Below are 19462 nucleotides of genomic sequence, written 5' to 3' on the forward strand. Positions count from 1 at the left end.
TATTATATTTATATATTTTGTGTTATTTAAAAAAAAAATTTTTTTGCAAGTCCTTTTTGCAAAAATAAGTTGGCATTCCTACAACTCACAGTTGCGTTTTGCTGGGCGAGGGAAAAAGTCGTAGAATAATTTTTATACCACACGAACGGAGTTCCCTAGCCCAATAACAAAAATCAGCAATCAATCCTGAGGCACAGGAGTTGGCAGAGAAGGAGAATATATTTAGGATAACATCAGCAAGCGTCAACTGTCCCACAAAGCCTCCAGTTGTTAACGGATTACAGGTTGAGGTGGTGGGTGGTGCTCTTATCGGCTTGCAAATTCTCCCATGCCCTCTGCGATAAGAGCCAGGCGGATCTGCCCGTCCAGGTATGCATAATCATTTTAAAAAACTGGATTGGAATACTTTTAAGTAACTGTTGTTTTGTTATTTTAGTTCGACAACATGGGCTGCATTACCAGTAGCAGCAAGCTGAACGAGCTGCGTGGTCATGAGAATGTGTTTCGAGTGCGAGTGGCCCACCTGCAGCCCACTCCAGGAACGCCCATCATCCGGAGCGGCTACCTGGAGCTGACGCCCCGAGAACTGATCTTTCAGACTCCTGGTTGTGAGCCAATTGTTTGGGCACTCCAACATCTTCGGCGCTATGGCCTAAATGCCGATCTCTTTTCCTTCGAGGCCGGACGCAGGTGCATGTCCGGGCCAGGAATCTATACCTTCCGAGTACACAACGCCGAACAGCTATATCCGATGTTCCAGCGCTACATCAACGCGGTCAATACGGATGCTTTTGCGCAGGGCGAACGTGAGAGGGTGAACTCTTCCCATTCGGTTTCTGTAAACATGGGCAGGACGGAAGGGAACAACTACCTAGAGCCTGCTCCCTTGATGAACCGCCAGCTGGGCAACTTCCACAATGAGCTCTCGAGTGCAAGTGCATCGCATCCACTGCAGGCAAACGACTCGCAAGTCGATGACTCTCCGCCCAATTTGCAATCTCCAGTCCTGATCCCCAGTGCCTACTTGGATCAACCTCTGCGGGCTTTGCAGGAGTGTTGTCTTGAAGGGCCCGTTACGGATCTTCTGTCTACCCCACCATCTGGCAATAGGTTAAGCACGAGGAGGCGTACTTTGGATTTACCTCCCCTGGAATCTGCACCAGCTCCAGTTTTAAGTCCCAACGATGCAGTGCACATGTACGCCAATGTAGAAGCGCTAATCTTTGATCTGAGCAATGAAAGGTGCTATGAGAACGTGAATCGCCTAGAGTTGCCACTGCTTCCAAGGGAACCGATTGCCAGTCAGGAGCCCGCTACTCCTACAAGCTTGGCTGGTAGCAGCGGAGTAAACTATATAGTATTGGATCTTGATCAACCGCGCAGTCCCGTGGGTCCAGCTGGCTCTCCCAAAGCGATCAATGGATTTGGCAGTGGCTTATCTCTAGTATCGACCCCAGCCCCTGTGACTGCACCAGTAACTCCAGAGACGGGCACTGCGTTGGACGTTCCCCCACCACCCATTCAAACCCAAAGCCTAAACAGCGTCCTGGCTCCTGAAGCTGGAGAGACCACAATGAATAAAGCAACAGAGTGTTCTGGGACGCAAGGGTACTCCACCATCGATTTTATTCGTACCTATGCGCTGAACAAGTCTTCCTCAGAAATGGCGGAGCCAGTGACTCATCGCCAGCATCCGGCACACGATGCTGAGGAGTTGAGGATTACAAGGCACAGCAAGTGCATACGGAAAGCCTACTCCATAAGTGAATAAGATGGAGGTGAAAGAATTTCGATTGGTGGTGCACAACGAATTTACAGAAAATGTTAACCAGAATGCTGACCATATAAGCTCTTGAAACCAGAATGTCTTTAAAAGCGGAAATCAGAAAAGTAAAGCACTAAAGTAATGATCGATTTAAATTGCATAATGTTGACCACATATGCTGAATGCTGTGAAGTTGAAAATTTCAGCATAGAATTAAACTTAAACCTATACTGAGCAAAAAGAAGATTGAAAAGACCGTATACAAAAGGGATCAAACTGGATTTTATTGAAGGAATTGTTGATACAACCGGCGTTTCAAAAATTTAAAAATCATTCAGGCGAAAGACGTTACAATTTCGTTTGGTTCGGCGCACAAATTAAAACCAAGCTGGCTCTCCTGATTTTGAAAAGCACATTATAAAAAGGATGTCATTAAAGCTATGTAAGGAAATTATTCCGAAGAAAGAAAGATGATAGCTCTCTGCAAAACTCAACAATTTTAGAGAGCTCGAGGAAAACGTGGTGCACAACGAATTTACTGCAATCAAGGAAGGGGAATCGCAAGGAGATTGTAGTAATGTGGTAATTGAAGAGTGATTTGTCCAAAGATTTGTTTGCTTCTCCCTGGGCCAAACGTGAATGCAAACGATTAACAATATATTAACCAGGTTGTTTTAGTAGTCAGTACAGTAAACTCACACAGCCAAAAACACATAGACATGAATTGCATACGTACTTAACTTGTATTTAAGGATAGTGACCTAGAGTTACTTAGTGATTAGATGATTTGCGTACTTGCCAGCGGCTGTTTAGAGCTAGTCATTTTTGATTTTGAGCATAAATATTTAATAGTGAGCAACACGAAAGGCTTTTAACATTAAATTTGTATATGGTAGATATTTAAGAGTAGATTTTAAGCACCACAATATACATAGTACATCACTGACGTACATGCATGTACGTTTGTTGTTGGCCAAGGCTTTGAAACTGTATTTTGTTGCCAGAAAAAGATTTAAAAAAAAACAATGATAGAAAGCATCGCGTTGCATTGTCCGCTGTGAGTTTATAATTTTATATATATATATCGCTAAATTGTTATTCAATTTGTTAGGAATTATATACACTGATTGTCGCACGCAGCATTCAAAATTGCGTGATTAATTGGAGGTTTTGCAATTACATAAATTTACATACTTACGATCGCGGCTTAGTCGGCGGCATAAACTATATTATTGTTAGTGTCTAAGACAAAATATGTGCAATAAAGCTCAAATGACCTTGTAATAACATCTTTTACAAACTGGAACACACACAACATATAAAAGGCGGTATTTAACTAGGGATGTGGGTTAGTTTCAGACCATCGGGATGGCAGACCAAATCGGAGTAGTTTTTACAGCTACATGTGAACTGAGAGAAGAGAATTTTCATCTATTTTAAGACCGATTATTGAATACTCTTGGTTGAAACTAGAATAAAAATAAAAATTATATAATCAAAGAATGTTTGCACAATGGGTTTTGTGAAAGTTAACGAAAAGATGGCTAGAAAACCTACCGAAATGGAAATTTGTTTATTTATTTAATATTAAATCTTTTTTTTTATGGCTGCCTAACGAAAAATACATTTCTGGAAGCCTTAAAATCAGAGAAAGAACTGATCTTGTTGATATTTTCCACAGTGATATCACTTTCAAAGAAAGGTCTTAAATCCGTCCCTCGGAGATCTTTAGTGTCGTCATTGTTTAATCTGGCGATAAGAAAGTGATCGAATCCAGCTGCTCTCCTCATCCATTGTGCACTCATCGCAATCACTTAGTGCTCTTCAGATCCCGCATTCTTTGAGAGAGCTTCAATTGCGAGAGGAGGAGCTGTCAGTCAGTCAGTCACTTGGGCCCCGTTGACATTGACACATGGGAGAAACGGACATAAAAAATGCAGCTGCATTGTAATCTGGCCTTAACCTTGCTAGCGGTTCTTTGTCTAGATAGTGGTCGCGGGTCGGATTTGGACTTGAATGGGCTCCCAGGTAGAGAAATGGGAATACGGATGGCTGCCCACTTGGCACCTAGTATTCCCCAAAAGGTTCAGGAGAACGCTGCCATGGCAGTCATCAGTAGAGTAATCGGGGGACGATCATCTCACTTGTTTCAGGTTGAGGTCAATAAGGGAATAGCGCTTCGCAGCTTTAAAGTAAGTACAAATTCTAAAATCGCTAATTAAGTACTTTTAATTTAAAGATTTATAACTTTTTAAAAGTAGTAATATTAATCAATACATACGAAATTAATAAGAAAATCTGTTTCCTTTCGCAGATTAGCATGCTGGACGATGGGCGGATACTGCTAATGGGATGGGATGGTATCTCCGTGTGCAAGGCTTTCCATCACTACCTGAAGTATGTGCTAAACAAGGACGTGGACTGGTTCAAGATGCGGATCGAGTTACCCACCAATCTACAGTTGCCCAATGTTACCATCGAATCCACTTCAGCAAGCCCGATTATCTATCATCAAAACGTGTGCACTTGGAGCTACAGCTTCGCATGGTGGAGCTTTGACCAGTGGCGTCGTCACCTGGATTGGATGGCCTTGATGGGAATCAGCCTTACTATTGCCCCAGTCCAGGAAGCTATCTGGGTGGACGTGTACACGGAGATGGGCCTTAGTCAAAAGGATATCAATGACCATTTGGCTGGACCCGCTTTTCAAGCCTGGCAGCGCATGGGCAACATTCGAGGATGGGCTGGACCATTGACACCGGAGTGGCGACGATTGCAGCTTCTGCTGCAGCTGGAGATCCTTTTAGCACAGCGAAATTTGGGCATGACTGTGGCCTTGCCAGCTTTTGCTGGTCATGTGCCGAGGGCAATGAGACACCTTTATCCGAATTCTACGTTCATGGAGGTGCAGCGATGGAACCAGTTCCCCGACCGTTATTGCTGCGGACTCTTTGTGGAACCCACGGAGCCACTTTTCAATCAGATAGCCGAGATTTTCTTGAGTCGCGTCGTATCCACGTATGGTTCGAATCATATTTTCTTTTGCGATCCCTTCAATGAACTGGAGCCACCGGTGGCCAAGCCGGAGTACATGCGATCCACGGCGGCGGCGATATATGAATCCATGCGGGTTATTGACACCCAGGCTATTTGGCTGCTTCAGGGATGGATGTTTGTTAAAAATCCTTTCTGGACTACGGACATGGCTGAGGCTTTCCTTACGGCTGTACCACGCGGCCGGATACTGGTGCTAGATCTCCAGAGCGAACAGTTTCCGCAGTACGAAGTGACTCAATCCTACTTTGGACAGCCTTTCGTCTGGTGCATGCTGCACAATTTCGGTGGGACACTTGGGATGTTCGGCTCAGCTAAGCTTATAAATTCCGGAATAGAGGCAGCGCGTCGATGGCCAAACAGCAGTTTAGTGGGTACGGGGATCACTCCTGAGGGCATTGGCCAGAACTATGTGATGTATTCATTGACTTTGGAACGCGGCTGGAGTGATTCGCCCTTGGATTTGGATAGTTGGTTCACACTTTTCCCATCTACACGTTATGGTGTAAGTGATGAGCGATTGGAGCAGGCTTGGCTGCTGTTAAAGAATAGTGTATATTCCTTCCATGGTCTGCAGAAAATGCGAGGGCAGTATGTGGTTACGCGGAGGCCGTCCTTCAATCAGGAACCCTTTACTTGGTATAATGCAAGCGATATACTGGATGCCTGGCACTTGTTGCTCTCCTCTAGGGATATTATTCCACTGGAGGATGACAGATACGAGATGTATGAGCACGATTTGGTGGACATAACCAGACAGTACCTGCAGATCACAGCGGATCAGTTGTATGTTAATGTAAGATCGGCTTATAGAAAGCGGCAGGTGCCGCGATTCGAATATCTTAGCTCAAAGCTGCTTAAATTGTTTGATGATATGGAACTAATCCTGGCAAGCAGTAGAAACTTCCTGCTAGGCAACTGGCTGGAACAGGCCAAGCGTGCGGCACCCAGTGCTGAGGATCAAAGCAACTTTGAATTCAATGCCAGAAATCAAATCACTGCATGGGGTCCCGATGGTCAGATCCTAGACTACGCCTGCAAGCAATGGTCGGGCCTGATGAGCGATTACTACGCACCTCGATGGAGTCTCTTTCTGGAAGATGTAACTGTGGCTCTGCACTCCCAGCGACCTTTTAATGGAACCGCTTTTAAGCAAAAAGTCTCGCAGCGAATTGAACTGCCTTTTAGCAACAGACGCGAAATTTATCCTGTGGAACCAGTTGGCAATACCTGGCTCATTTCACAAACCATTTTCGAGACATGGAAGGAGTATTCTAAGGACACTCATTTTCTACACAACAATCGATTGTCTGTGCCACGAAAATTGGGTCCCAAATAATTCTATATTTTTATTCTAAGCAATTGTATGACTGCCACTTTAAATTTCTTCTTTAAAATGTTAAATCGACTTTAAATAATCCAAATAAAGTATCTTTTTTTGACAATATGTCTTTGGTTCCTTAATGACACCTATTCAGATTATAGGATATTAGTGATATTATGTGGGCCCCCGATACAGAGGGTAATCGTAGATAATTAAAACTTGAATATATCTTTGCATCATACATCAATGTAGTTTTAATTGATTTTTATTTAAATTAATGTACAAACTAATTATGTAAAAATTTAAACATCATCATTAATACGCATTACTATGGTTATTTTTGTTTTTTTCCTTGATGTATTTGTGTTTTGGGTATTTGCGTTTTAGTTCTATTTTTCACACATTGCATGAACTCTATTCTGGTTATGATGCTGTGTTTTTCTTGATCATCTCCTTATTGTGTTCATCGTCTTCATCGTCGTGTTAATGCTAAATTTATGCAAAACGTATGCATATCATTTTATTACTCCTGCTGCTTCTGATCTGTTTATGTCACTACAAATTAATTTTTATTTTAGGTTTTTACTCATCTTATTGTTGTTTCCTTTGCTCATTTATGTGTTTGTGTGTGAAGGGAGTTCTCTGAGAGGTGTGTGTTTTTTGTTAACTCAAATATTCATTCATACTCGATATTTCTACAATTACTCATTTAAAAAATTCCAAACACATTATTTTATATTAGTACAATAAAGTTTGCATTTTTCGTATCGGTTGCCTTTAGTATGAAGTTTTACAACTATATAAATGTGGATAAGGGGCGGGAATAGGGAGTTGGCTGGGCTTCTTATTTATGCTGGTATGTCGAGGACAATGCGCAAAAATATGTTAATCATATTAATGTATGTAATTGCGCACGAATAACCATTTACTCATTCACCATTTAACGCAACTATCTCTGTATAGGTGTATGTGTATGCATGTGTGTGTGTATGTGGGGTCGTGTGTGGGTGTATTTATATATATAACGTACTTATATGCATTCAATCAAACAAACATTTATACTTTCTCGCTCGAGAAACACTCATACATCATAATCCTCTTATCATTCTCAAGCATCAACTAAAACATTCTAGCTCAGGGACATCGACATCGACATCTATTCGTCCTGCATATCCTCGGGCAACTCGTGCGGATTCAACATGCCTGGGATATTACGCTGCATTTGATGTTTGTTAGACTGCTCCTCGGCCAGGGCCGCTTCACGCTCCTCCAAATACAGATCGGAATCGTCCTCGCCGGTGGCCTCCTTTAATTGTTGATTAAAAAACATTGTTATGGATTGCATTGTTTACATTCAGCGCCAGATACTCACGCGAATCTGTATGAGGAAATCTCTCAAATGCTCCTTAAATGCTTGCACATTTTCGTCTAAATTGAAAAGGCCAGTGACAAAGACTTTGATCTGATTATCGGACAGATGATTGAATGCCGATTTCAGCAGGGACGCGACATACTCCTGTATGAATATCATATTATCTGGAATAGGTCCCAGGTCCACCGTAATCTTTCTGTTCTCCACCAGTGAGAACATGTACGCCAGAATGATGGCATGATTGGGCAGCCCAGCCGTGTGGGACGTGTCGGTGACCACCGAGAATATTTGCATCAGAATATCTGTAAAATAGGTCTGGTAGAAGCTTTGCGCCGCGCCCGGATGCTGGTCTAAGTTTTGAAGCATCTGTAAATAAAAGACCCATTAATACCAAAAGTTGAAGGGATTGAATATATGGTATTTACCTTGAAGAGGATATTTAATCCCATGTCGGCCACATTCCGCATGGTGTGCTTAAATGCCCACACCACCGAGTCAAAGACCAGTTTGAACTGAGCCGGCGGTATATTGAGGAACGCCTTGAAGCAATGCGCATTAACCGCCTGCAGCAGCTCATAGAAGCTGAGCCTGTGCTGGGGGAAGTCCTCAAAGTTTTTGTTGATCATGTCCAGCGTGCACTCGAAAACTGCGTCAAATATTTTTGGTACTTCATTCGTGATATGCTGGCGCAATTTATGCACAATGGTTGCCATCGCACTTAAAACCTTTGGCTCGCGTGCAGATGGAACTTTGCAGCGCTACAAAAAAAAAATTTGGTTATAAATTTCCTATAAAACATGTAAGTTTGTATGTAATTCAAATTGCAGAGATTGATAGGTTTTCCCAGGATTAATAATAGTTACATTAAGGAACATACCTGATAATCTAACAATATAGCATCCAGCAAAGGCGGTATGAAGTTGTCCATTACCAACTGATTGTCGTTGGAACGAGACACCCACTCGGATATTAAGTTGAGCGTCTCCTTCTTTACCACATGCATGGTCTTGATCAGGGGCTGATTGTTTACATTGACGCCGTTTACTTCGATCGCCTGGATGATATTTTCTGATGTTATCTTATACACATTCAACATGTCCAGATATATGCGACCCAGTTGAATGACATACGCGTGTCCCAAGGCTTTACAGGCAGCCACGTTGGTCTTAAGGATACTGCCTAGCTGCTTCACAGCGGTCATGTTTTTCAGGAAGTCAACGTTTTTTGATGCGCGGGATATAATATCATCCCACACCTGGTTAGGCAGTTGCATGTACCGTTCAATGAGCACGTCCTGCTGCACCTGATCCACCTGAGCGGAGATCATGTATCCGACAGCTTCATAGAATGTGTGCACCTAAGAATTATATGAAAGTTAATATTTATTCAATTTCAATGGGATTTTTTCCAGCGATTTACAAATAATATGAAAGTACATTAATATGAGCTTACCTGTTGAGGCTGCAGATCACAAATAATGCTGCTCATTGTGGTGAGAATCTCGTCAATAAATGTGCAGACCTCATTCGGCTGAATGGTGACGAAGTAGCGGCGGCACTTAATAGCAATCTTGATAAAAGTATCGCATGCCATGTCCTGGACTCCATCGTGCGTTTCGTGCATAAATTCGAAGAGTTTGTTTACTACTGTCTTGAGGAATTTCCAGTGGGCGCGCAGGAAACGCGGATACTGTCCTACCACGTACATGATATTGGAGGCAATAATGGCCTTGTTGTCTTTGCCCTTTTTCTGTTCGCACAGGCCTAGCAGATCCTTGATGACCGTGACCAGGAACCGCTTCTCGTCCTCCTCACAGAAAGCACCTAAAGATGGAGAATAAAAATGAGATTTAAAAACCAATTTTATCAAATATGAAATAAAACGTGAAATCATCATTTTAAAAAAACCCCAGATAATAGCTTACCGGATATAGAACCAATGGCCCAGCATAGCGTGTTCAGGTTCTTCCAAGAGAATTCCGATCCGTTCACCTGATTTAGCAGTTTTAGTGTCATGATGCGGTCCGTGTCCACAGAGTCTAAATGGGTAAGAAATACAAGCGTTTCGCGCATGTTCTTGTAAAGGTTAATCGAGTTGGTGTCCTTCATAAATTCCCGCACCACCTCCCCGTTCTCGTTCTCCACCACCAGCACCTCCTCAGGCTTAGCCATGCGCGAGATCATAATGAATCGCACTTTGGACAAGATGGGGGCGTAAAAGCGTCGTCGGGGATACACCTGCTGTCTCTTTGTTGACTCCAGGTTGGGGTGGAAGAACTCCGAGTTGTAGAGGTCTTCCACTAAACTGTTCCAGTACTCCAGGCAGATTTTAAATACCTCTACATCTTCCACCTCGCTGATCATTACCAGATACATGAGCGCCTGGTTTAGATACTCCACATATTTGGTATCCTCCACCAATTTGCCGTGCTCCTTGAGGAAGGTGCACAGGAACATTGCCAAATTGAGGACCAGCTCCTGCTCCGTGTCAGAGCCGTGCTTGAACACGTGGTTCATGTTCATGTTCTGGCCGACGATCTGGTCCAGTTGCACCATCGTGTCCTTGAAGAGCGTCGCGAAATTCTCGTCATAGTTTGTCGCCGTCAGACCGGCGATTTCGGACAGGCACTTCAGGGTCACATTTCGGAACATAGGCACGCTGAGGAACTTGAATATCAGCGTCTCTATCTGCTGCGTTTCGAAAATATAGCCAAGTGGGATCCAGTTGAGGAACCGCAGCAGAGTCTCAAGTGTGACGTGGATCAGGGCGGCATTCATCGAGTTCTCTAGAACAAAGGAGCAGAGCGTAAAAATCTGCGAGAACTCCGAGCACATAGTATCCTTCAAGTGCTTGGCCTTGGTCTGCGTGATCTGGCCCTGCGAGAAATCGAATACCTCTTCGCTAAGGTTCTTCAATATAACCATGTTGTTCATGCACAGGCTCTCGTTTGTCTTGGATGCACCAACAATGTCACTGATGAAGGTCTCCCAGTTGCGCGGCCATTCGCGCTTTAGGATGTGCACCAGAATCATATTCAGCTTATTTAGATAAACCTTGTTCTGCTCCATGATATTGGGATCCGACGAGGTCTTAATGATCAGACTGACCACGTACTTCTTGATGCCCTCGCATTGATTGCGCGGCAGTACCTTCCAGCGTGTCTTGATCACCTCTTCGAGGATCTGCAGAGCATAGAACTTGGTCCGCTGGTTCTGTGAGTACTCCAAAATGCTGTCCACTCGCGTCCACGCCTCCGGATGCTCCTTCAACGTGGTCAATATGCTCTGGGCAAGGCGCAACTGCTCCCCCTGCGCTGTGTACACCACCTCGACGATCTTGTCCAGCAGATTGATGTCCAACTTCTGGGAGAAGTCGAGCAGCTTGCTCGCTTCATCCGATGTCAACATTGTCGCCATCGCTTTATAGTAGAAGCGGCGTTCGCGTCTGCGTCGCTCGGCAGCTGTGTCCGCGTTAATTTTGATAGCTTCTTGGCTTCCTCCTCCGCCGGATGAGCTGGGATCTCACGTTTTCTTTCCGGATTTGTTGCTTTTTGTATTTTATTTTGTTGCTGTGACGGAGGTGTGTGCGGCGGCTTCTTGTGTTTCTTCTTCTTCGCACAGTGATGACGGTGAGGAGCGGCGACTCTTGATCTGGATCGGGATCTGGATCTAGTGCCGGGACTGGACCTGGAGCTGCGGAAAAGAGCGTTGGTTACATATATTGCGTACTTTTCAGCCTGACGGCAGGCAACCATATTTCTTTTTTATTTTCTTATTTCATTTTTTGGAACACACTTACAACTACAAGCGCACACTTACTGCCTGCGCGCGCTTACACTTTTTCGCACACGCACACATACAAGCGCTCGAAACACCATACACACTCAAACTCAAGCACGCACACAGGCACAGGCGAACGCATCGCCGCCGCAAATGCGACGAGCTACTGCGGCGGCATTTTATAATTTTTGGAGCTTTTCTCACGCGCTAGCGATGAAGCGGTGGGTATTTAGCAAACATAAATATCCTATTCACCTATTCAGCTTACCTTTTTCCGATTCCAGAAAAGAGCAGCGTGTGAAAACGACGACGACGGACAATGCGAAATGCAATTTGTGTGAACAGTGTGGACGTATTGCGGTCTCGTTGGATTGGTGAAAACATACGTCTGCAGCCCTGCTGAGCAGAGGTGCATTGATGTTGGTTTATATTATCGATAGATTAACAAAAAAAATTAAATAAGGTCGAAGAATTAAGATCTTTAATTTATAGACATAACTTTATTTCAGGTCTCAATAAAAGGCTTGCCGGTTTATTAATTATCCCTCTATCCTCTGTTCAGCTATGATGAAGACTGACATCATTAATAAAGTTCTTTGGAACATGATTTCATAATTATTGAAACTGGTTCTTTCACTCTAAAGAATAATGATTTAATTCAGATCAGGAAAATGTTTTATACCCTTTATATACTTCAATAACAACTTTTAAATGCAAAAACAAACTATTTTAACTATAATTGAATGCTTCAGTATTTTTAATAGGTCGGTTTGTTTCAACGATCGACAAGTGGTATATGGAGTAAATCGATGTTTTTCGATCTTTAAATCGATTTAGTTTATGTTATCATCATACGTTGCAGGTTTGGTAAAGAAGAAGAACTTGCAATGTCTATTTACTTGTTATGTTTGACAACAAATGGCGGATTGCCTGTGTTTACGCGAAAGAAGGGGGACTGCGAAAATGTAAGAGCAATGGATAGTACTTATTTCTGGCCAGGTTACATACTTTACCCTCTGCAGCTGCCCTTTTCCACGGTCGCCTCATTAAATGGCTTTCACATGTTCTTTAAATCGTTGGGCATCCAACTGGAGGCGACCACAACAAGCAAGCAGCAACCCAGCCAGAATCAGGCTCTCGCGGATTCAGAAGAATGGACGTACATTTGGCGGGACAGCAACGCCATTACACTGATCGTATGCGGCTGCGGAGTGGGATCAGAGCAGCTGCTCCAGACACTGGCAGATCTGGTTTTTGGAGCTATTGGCATGTTCATCACTCGTGCGACGGAAATGGCTCATGCCACGTTGCTGGAGCGGCTGAAGAAGGACGCCAAGAAGTACGTACCCATTGTAGACGCAATATTGGAGGCTGCCTGCGCAGGTACACAGCTTCTAGGCTACACGGATTGTCTCTTGGCTGCAGAAAACGCACAGTTGCTGCAATGTCTTAATGAGTTTAGCGGCCACTGTGGTTCGCTTTTTTGCTGCCTTGTAGTGGGACATCGCATCGCTGTGGCTACTGAGGGCTGGTGGGATCTGGACACTCGCGACCGGGAACTCCTGTTATTTCTGTTAAATTCATCAAACACTCTGCAGCACGATGTGCCCGTATATCTCCCTGTAAAGAGTCCCCATATAGCCTATAGATTCGTCAGCATTCCCGTAGGCTCAAATAGTGCTTTGTGTGTCTTGTGTGGAGCTGAGAATGCATCCTTCCGGGAGCTACATGCTGCTGCCATGAGTACCTATAGAAACGAGGGCAACCTTCTGGCAGCAGCCGAACGCTGCGTGCCGCGCAGTCTGCCGGAGCACCTGGAAATTGATGGTAATGTGTTGGCTATCATTTTAATAAACCGGCACACGCGGAAAAGTCTTTTTACCGGGAATCTAAACCAGTCCTCAAGTGTTAAGCGCATTATTGTAGGCGATCTGCAACGCCTCGATATACTTAAAAAGTTTTTCGATCAAACTATGGATGCCGTCCATCAGTTTGAAGCAGATTCGTCGAGCAATAAAACAATGTTGCTAGACCAATATAGCTGCTCTGATTACCATAAGTGCTACGCTCTTACGGATGAGTTAGGAAATGTAATGTTTTTGCTGTTTGTGGCTGCAGTGCCATCGCACGCAATGAGGTATGAAGAGAACAGTCTTACCGGAATATCACCACTATTAACTATCTATATTTACAGATTTCTAGCGCAACGCATTCATGGTAACCTACTCCAGGAAAAGTCTGTGTGCTGGTGAATGGTTTTCCCTTTCCGAATTCTGAAAGACTGATATTTTTCTGCTTTTTTTATACGTAACCAAGTAGTTTTTACTTTTTTGCGTAGAGGGAAAGTGTATTTAATTAATGTTAAGTACAAATGTAATCAAATTAAGCCTAAACGGCAACTACTCTCGAATTGAACTTAAAATATGGTACATAAGCTTATGTATTTCCTTAAAATTATACTAGAGTGGCATTAATGGCCTATTCAAATCCGTCCTTATAAATCTATTTATATTTTATACGCTGTATTTTGTGTTTTAGGCAAGTGGGTATCACTATAAAACAATTATATTGGTCGGACGACAATACACCAGTTCTTTGTTTTTTAGCTGGAAAGGCTTTTTGTTTGGATCCAAAAAAAATTTTACCCGAGAACCAACTTTGAGCAATTCGGACTGGTCCTTTTCAAAAAGAATATTAAAATTTCTTCCCGTTTCAGGTGATACTAGAGCCATTGAAACACCAAATTCCTTAAAAATACCCAAGACTTTAACTGTGTAGGTGACTGTGCTCTTACTCATATGTCGCTTATCCATGTCCATATTCTTCAGGAAACGCCGGAAATCGTCGACATAGCCTCCTTTTACAAAGCGACGATTTGGATTAAGTTTATGCTTTTTCTGTCTGGTTGGCAGGTACTGCTTGGAACATTGATCCGGCACAAGTTGTGTAACTTGAGAGGATTCAATGCAGCTATTCTCGGACAAATCTGTGCAGTTAGAATCGTTCAGCAGGGTTTGGCTTACTAACATATTCCAAGATGTTTGAAAGAAATGGTTTGCTCTGGGTTCCTTACTATGGTCCAGTGGAGCAGTCCTTGGGGATTTTTGAACTACAAGGGACAAGGCTTTGGCTTGTCGCTTCGTGCTTGGCCAACTAGTGTTCAGGAGCTGTGAACATGTCAAGAAACTCGTGTTTCCCGAAGAATCCGGTTGGCTTCTGCTTATTTCCGACTTATTGAGTGTTTGCCATGAAGAATCAAACCTGGATGGAGTATTTCTGCGATTTGTGGACGCGGACTCAACCAAAAGCCGACTTTCACTGGCTCTTGGTGAGGAAAGGTCTTTTAATACAAGAGGATGCTTGATTCTTAGGGCTTTAGCATCCCGATTATTCTCTTGCTGATTGTCGTCCTCAAAAGGAGAACTGAACTTGCGTTTAAGGCTCATACTAGTTTAGAAAGGACTACATATTTTTGGTTATTTATATTGAAAAAGTGTGACCCCACTAACGGCGCCAAAATATTTATCAGTCACATAACATCGATTAATCGATAAGCCAATTGATAATAATTAGCGCCTTAACTTACTTTTGAAACAAAAAATTATATATTTTGGTTATACTTTGCAGTAAAAGTAAAGTATACGAAAAAAAAATACAAAATATAATATATTTTGGTTATACTTTGCAGTAAAAGTAAAGTATACAAAAAAACTTTACTAAAAAAAACCATTTTAATTTTTTGGGCCTGCAAAAGTATTATTTTTGACTCTGACAGCGAGAAATAAACATGATCTTAAATAAAAAATTAAATATAAAATCATAATCATATAAAGGTTAAACATTGTCTCCTGTTTAAAGATAAATACATTGGGATCAATGGATTAACGAAATAAATCCGCAACAAGTCTTTGCTATAAGGGGAAGAACCTAAAAACGGCGAGCTGATAAGTGTTATATTTCAGTAAGTATTACGTTTTTCAGTAGTGTCTTCTCGGAAATATTAAATGATAAGCATATTTATACTATAATATAGTATAAATAAAATCTTATCGAGGATTTCTTCTTATCGATACAGATTCATTGAGAACAAACGTTTATTTTCCATTATTTCGTTATGAATGGCATATTTATAAAGTGTACTTATGGGCTTTCCTCGTTAGCATATTTTGACCTGTTGCACGTCGCTTGCGTTTGCCTACAATGGTTCCCAATCCAGAAACTGTGCCCAATTGGAGGAGCAGGGGATTGCTGACCAAGGCGGCAGCTATTCCCAGAACTGCAGCACTTGCTAGTGGTATTAGAAAACTCTTCGCCAGTAGAGCTTTGGATGAAACGTCCCCGTGACCGGGACCCTTGTGCGCGGCTATCTCGTGGGGATCCAAGGGATACGGATACGCATACTCTGGCGGGGAGTAGTGACCATGGCCAATACTGTGACCCGGACGCGAACCATAAACGTCGAATGGAATACCCGCCTCGACACTGGAACTACCAAAATAGGCACCACTTCCTAGACTAGCTCCTGCTCCTCCTCCACTGCTGTGGGAGTATTCGTAGGGATACGGATGTGAATTACTTTCAAAGCTGCCCACTGTTGGTGTATGCGAAGATACTCCTCCCGCAGCGGCATGGTGACCTGGTGTAATATTAAATAATAATCAAAATAATTTAAATAAGTTTTATTTTTGATAATAATCAATTGTTTCGAAAGTCAAAACAGTTAAAGTTAAAGTTAAAATATGATATTGATTTACTTTACTTTTTTTTAAACCATTTTCTAGATAATTTAAAAAATATTCCATTAGTAACTTACCCACACTGATACGATCCTGAAGATTAGCAGCTCCAGCTCGCCACTTATTGTAGGTTTCACTAAGACTTTCACCCACACTTCCTAGAGAGGGCTGACTTATGGGATTAGATCCTAAGCCAGCTCCTGAGCCAGGACCGCGATAAAACTCAGGCGGCGGCTCAAAACTTTTAGCTGTAGCCGAACCAGCCAGGTCCAGTTGATTTATTGTTCGATCGCTGGCCCTTTCATTGCTAGAATTTTGGGCTAAAGCGAGAGTCGCCCAGAAGATAAGTCCAAAAGCGATCCCAAGCTCACGATTGCAGGCGAACATGATGACTAAGCTCGCCGGCGCCATGTCATCGACTTTATAATAAAGTCTGAGGAATTTCAGGCGACTACGACTGGCGACAAATTGTGCTGTGCAATTTGGAGCTAAAAGTGTCCGCATCGCTGCGTCCATTCAGTTGCGCCAGTCTTGTGGGGAATTTCACTTTCCTTAGCAAGTTTCGTCTTAGCAAGCACCTATTTGGGATTTGGTAATGCTAAACTAAACTTAAACTCAACATACACTGCAAAAGAAATTGAACTTTATGGCCACTTAAGAAGTCAATAAAATTAATATATTGCAGAATTTATTTATTTTATTTTTTTTAAGATGGATTTGTTAGTTTTATAATGATATTAAAGTTGAGAACCTTTAAATATATTTTTTTTAAAGTAATAAATAATTGTTACATATTAGTAGAACAATAATGAACAATATAAATAAGAGAATAATTACAGACTTTTATATAATATTTATATTTTTTAAAGATTTTTGTTTTAGGTGCACTTGGGTAGAGCTTCTAAGTTGGTAGTGGGAAGTCGGAGAGAAATTACTCAAACCCCCCACGGCACTTATTTAAAATGATGAAAGATCGCAACGCAGCTAAGAATCGTTAAGAAATTATCACCGTTCCCGTTGGCTGCAACCGACAAAACGGCAGCAACATTACTCGAAAAACATGACCAATTCATTAGATGGTATGTCCAATTTAAAAGAGAGATGCAAAACGATCGAAAATGGCACTGCCTGATGTGTTGTGTTTCCGGCAGACGGTGCCCGATTGCAAAAATGGAAGTCTATGGAAACGTATCACCTTATCTAGTTATTGGGAATTGCGTTGGTATTTCGCAGAATTTTGCTATCTCCACAAAACACTGAAATTAAATATGAAACATTGTGCCACTTATCACTACGAGTCACTTAATCTAAGCCATTCGTGCTACCACCTTGGAATACCTTTTCCTTACACATTGACGCTGCACCACTCTTATCTAAAGCCCAACATTACTGACTCTAATCAGAATGTTTGTCGCTCTGCGACCTTGTTGTCATTAGTATTGAAGAAATAATAGGGACTTATAGATACAATTGAATAATAGTGGAATTAACTTAAGTGAAACTGCGTCAATAAATCTGTGCAACGACATAACAAAGCTTAAGTTGCATTTACTATTGCTAAGCCAAAGATTTTGTGTAATATGGCTAAGTAAGACAGTGTCTTTTATTCTTAAATATTTTATTAAAACATTTTAATATGCATATTAAACTTAATTTTGGAACAATATAATGTTAAACTTTGAAACATTCAATATATTTTTACAAATAAGGCAACCATAGTTCTAGCTGTTGAAGCGTCGGGTATATAGATCTTAGAAGTTTATAAAGATTATTATTATACCTATTATTTATTTTAATTGGTTAACTAAAGTCGGCTTATTCGAATACAGGGTTATATCAATGAGCTTTAATGTTTAAGAGAACAGAATCAGAGTCAGAGAGTGTCTGACGACTTAGCTGAAGGGCTAAATCCAAACCCACGTGCAATTTCTGGAGTTGGTCTAGGTGTTTTGGGATATTCCACGTGAGACTGACTTTCAGATACAAATGGAAGCGTATCTTCAACAAATACCTCTTCACGAACAGCTAAGTCCGAAGAGATAATTGTTGAAGATCTGATCGTTTTTGAAAAGCTAGCTTTTCGCTTGTTAAATCCTGATTGATCGTCAGAACTTCCTGCCTCGTCTACTGATGGACTATGCTCAGCCGTTTTAGACTTAATGTGCTCCTGGGGACTCAGTTGGGCGAGTATTTTTAATAAAATATTTGACAGGTCCTTTGGTTCTGCAGCATTATTTAAACTGGAGGATCCTTTCAGTTGAGATCTCTGGGCTGCCTCCATAGCCGCTGTAACCATAACACGTCCCAGAGTTTCGCAGATCATCTTAAGCTCCCCAAGATTCGGCAGGTCAATGGTGTTTGTGCCTTGATGTCGGTGTGCAGGCGATTCCTTCGGAATGTCCTCTTTTAAGGGACCCTGCGGTGCCTGCTCATTCAGAGTCTTCTTCTTCGGAATCAACGACCTGTCACGGCCACAACAAGGGCATTCCCTATCCATCGGTTTATCCCGCATATTGCTGAACCGATTGCTGGTAGTGCAAGGCGGTGGAATGTATATGGGCAAAATCCTATCTTCTGGACGGAGAACGTAGTACACTGGTGGCGGTTGGTTAATACCACCGGGGGAGTGACGATGGCGAGAGCATCTGAACTGGTTATGCCAAGGTTTTGGTGGAGCACAGATCTCGACAGGGTTTCTGGAATGCCCTCGGTTAGGATCCTTTGACGGAGCCATCATATTCTGTGAAACCGATCGACGAGGTGGTTCATTGTTCGTTTTAGGCCTGGGAAACAGCGGAATTGCTTGACATGCAATGGGCATTGCCTGTATCTGTCCACTGGAGTCCGGCTGCTGGGAAACCAGCTGGATCATAATGGTGTTAGGCTGACCTGCCGTACTTGGGACACTTGACTTCATCACTATGGACTAATCACAACAAATTTTTAATCATAACGAACTCTGACACGTGTAACTCTACCTACTGAGGGTATTCAGAAGAAAGTAATTGCAAAAAGTTGTAGCTTTGACCCTGCGTGGTAGGAACTTAGCGGCATATTTGATCCCATTACGAATCGAATCTGGGAGCTTTGACGTCTGAGGCCATCGGCTTTTATATCAAATTTTAAATTTGTAGAATGTAGAATGTTTATGAGCACCGAAAATTCGCAATTAAGCTTCAATAATCTAACTCACGGATGCAAATTATAAGTATAAATTAGGAACAAGGAAGTTTTCCCGATCACATAAAGTATATAAATAAGTCTTCCCCACTCTAACGCTCGCAAATCACGAACAAACTTAATAATATTAAAGGTAAACATTTGGTTGGAGAAAATCTAAATCTTTTTTGTCAGACCAAAAAAAAAGCATCCTGCTATACTGTTTAAAACGCAACTTTGAGACGCCGTGTCCTCTCCAAACCCTCAACTTAT

At 42.2% G+C, this 19462-nt stretch overlaps 7 protein-coding genes across 7 annotated transcripts; 3 read left to right on the plus strand and 4 right to left on the minus strand.

The window, feature by feature from the left end:
- Window positions 1–94: 94 nt before the first annotated feature.
- On the plus strand, window positions 95–3049 carry LOC108106142. Its single transcript, XM_017213037.2, has 2 exons — window positions 95–369; window positions 437–3049. The coding sequence occupies exon 2, from the start codon at window positions 446–448 to the stop codon at window positions 1769–1771; it is 1326 nt and encodes a 441-aa protein (XP_017068526.1). The 5' UTR covers window positions 95–369; window positions 437–445; the 3' UTR covers window positions 1772–3049.
- A 574-nt stretch (window positions 3050–3623) lies between these two features.
- LOC108106154 (alpha-N-acetylglucosaminidase) lies at window positions 3624–6266 on the plus strand. Its single transcript, XM_017213057.2, has 2 exons — window positions 3624–3957; window positions 4080–6266. Exons 1-2 carry the CDS (start codon window positions 3700–3702, stop codon window positions 6156–6158), a joined length of 2337 nt encoding a protein of 778 aa, XP_017068546.2. The 5' UTR covers window positions 3624–3699; the 3' UTR covers window positions 6159–6266.
- Window positions 6267–6392: 126 nt separating this feature from the next.
- LOC108106153 (exportin-1) lies at window positions 6393–11666 on the minus strand. The gene is made up of 7 exons (XM_017213056.2): window positions 11563–11666; window positions 9440–11207; window positions 8968–9338; window positions 8393–8872; window positions 7941–8273; window positions 7516–7881; window positions 6393–7449 (listed from the first exon to the last, which is right to left on the minus strand). Exons 2-7 carry the CDS (start codon window positions 10929–10931, stop codon window positions 7300–7302), a joined length of 3192 nt encoding a protein of 1063 aa, XP_017068545.1. The 5' UTR covers window positions 10932–11207; window positions 11563–11666; the 3' UTR covers window positions 6393–7299.
- A 486-nt stretch (window positions 11667–12152) lies between these two features.
- LOC108106199 (protein fuzzy) lies at window positions 12153–13810 on the plus strand. Its single transcript, XM_017213126.2, has 3 exons — window positions 12153–12259; window positions 12317–13431; window positions 13489–13810. Exons 1-3 carry the CDS (start codon window positions 12182–12184, stop codon window positions 13544–13546), a joined length of 1251 nt encoding a protein of 416 aa, XP_017068615.2. The 5' UTR covers window positions 12153–12181; the 3' UTR covers window positions 13547–13810.
- A 6-nt stretch (window positions 13811–13816) lies between these two features.
- On the minus strand, window positions 13817–14779 carry LOC108106200. Its single transcript, XM_017213127.2, has one exon. It carries the CDS (start codon window positions 14738–14740, stop codon window positions 13847–13849), a length of 894 nt encoding a protein of 297 aa, XP_017068616.1. The 5' UTR covers window positions 14741–14779; the 3' UTR covers window positions 13817–13846.
- A 476-nt stretch (window positions 14780–15255) lies between these two features.
- Window positions 15256–16417, minus strand: LOC108106093. The gene is made up of 2 exons (XM_017212951.2): window positions 16108–16417; window positions 15256–15930 (listed from the first exon to the last, which is right to left on the minus strand). Exons 1-2 carry the CDS (start codon window positions 16415–16417, stop codon window positions 15422–15424), a joined length of 819 nt encoding a protein of 272 aa, XP_017068440.2. The 3' UTR covers window positions 15256–15421.
- A 1288-nt stretch (window positions 16418–17705) lies between these two features.
- LOC108106088 lies at window positions 17706–18982 on the minus strand. Its single transcript, XM_017212948.2, has one exon. The coding sequence runs from the start codon at window positions 18945–18947 to the stop codon at window positions 17904–17906; it is 1044 nt and encodes a 347-aa protein (XP_017068437.2). The 5' UTR covers window positions 18948–18982; the 3' UTR covers window positions 17706–17903.
- Window positions 18983–19462: the final 480 nt, after the last annotated feature.

Source organism: Drosophila eugracilis, unplaced genomic scaffold (genome assembly GCF_018153835.1).
Source record: "Drosophila eugracilis isolate 14026-0451.02 unplaced genomic scaffold, ASM1815383v1 contig_386, whole genome shotgun sequence".
Taxonomy (NCBI): Eukaryota; Metazoa; Arthropoda; class Insecta; order Diptera; family Drosophilidae; genus Drosophila; species Drosophila eugracilis.

Bases quoted from the DNA above. Each gene is read 5' to 3' on its own strand.
- LOC108106142 (XM_017213037.2), top strand. From the start codon at position 446: ATGGGCTGCATTACCAGTAGCAGCAAGCTGAACGAGCTGCGTGGTCAT.
- LOC108106154 (XM_017213057.2), top strand. From the start codon at position 3,700: ATGCAGCTGCATTGTAATCTGGCCTTAACCTTGCTAGCGGTTCTTTGT. The intron at 3,958-4,079 runs GTAAGTACAAAT...TTCCTTTCGCAG, and splicing joins TAGCGCTTCGCAGCTTTAAA to ATTAGCATGCTGGACGATGG.
- LOC108106153 (XM_017213056.2), bottom strand. From the start codon at position 10,931: ATGGCGACAATGTTGACATCGGATGAAGCGAGCAAGCTGCTCGACTTC. The intron at 8,873-8,967 runs GTAAGCTCATAT...TATAATTCTTAG, and splicing joins GTGATCTGCAGCCTCAACAG to GTGCACACATTCTATGAAGC. The intron at 7,450-7,515 runs GTGAGTATCTGG...CAACAATTAAAG, and splicing joins ATTTCCTCATACAGATTCGC to GAGGCCACCGGCGAGGACGA.
- LOC108106199 (XM_017213126.2), top strand. From the start codon at position 12,182: ATGTCTATTTACTTGTTATGTTTGACAACAAATGGCGGATTGCCTGTG. The intron at 12,260-12,316 runs GTAAGAGCAATG...TACCCTCTGCAG, and splicing joins AGAAGGGGGACTGCGAAAAT to CTGCCCTTTTCCACGGTCGC. The intron at 13,432-13,488 runs GTATGAAGAGAA...CTATATTTACAG, and splicing joins GTGCCATCGCACGCAATGAG to ATTTCTAGCGCAACGCATTC.
- LOC108106200 (XM_017213127.2), bottom strand. From the start codon at position 14,740: ATGAGCCTTAAACGCAAGTTCAGTTCTCCTTTTGAGGACGACAATCAG.
- LOC108106093 (XM_017212951.2), bottom strand. From the start codon at position 16,417: ATGTTCGCCTGCAATCGTGAGCTTGGGATCGCTTTTGGACTTATCTTC. The intron at 15,931-16,107 runs GTAAGTTACTAA...ATATTACACCAG, and splicing joins TCAGGATCGTATCAGTGTGG to GTCACCATGCCGCTGCGGGA.
- LOC108106088 (XM_017212948.2), bottom strand. From the start codon at position 18,947: ATGAAGTCAAGTGTCCCAAGTACGGCAGGTCAGCCTAACACCATTATG.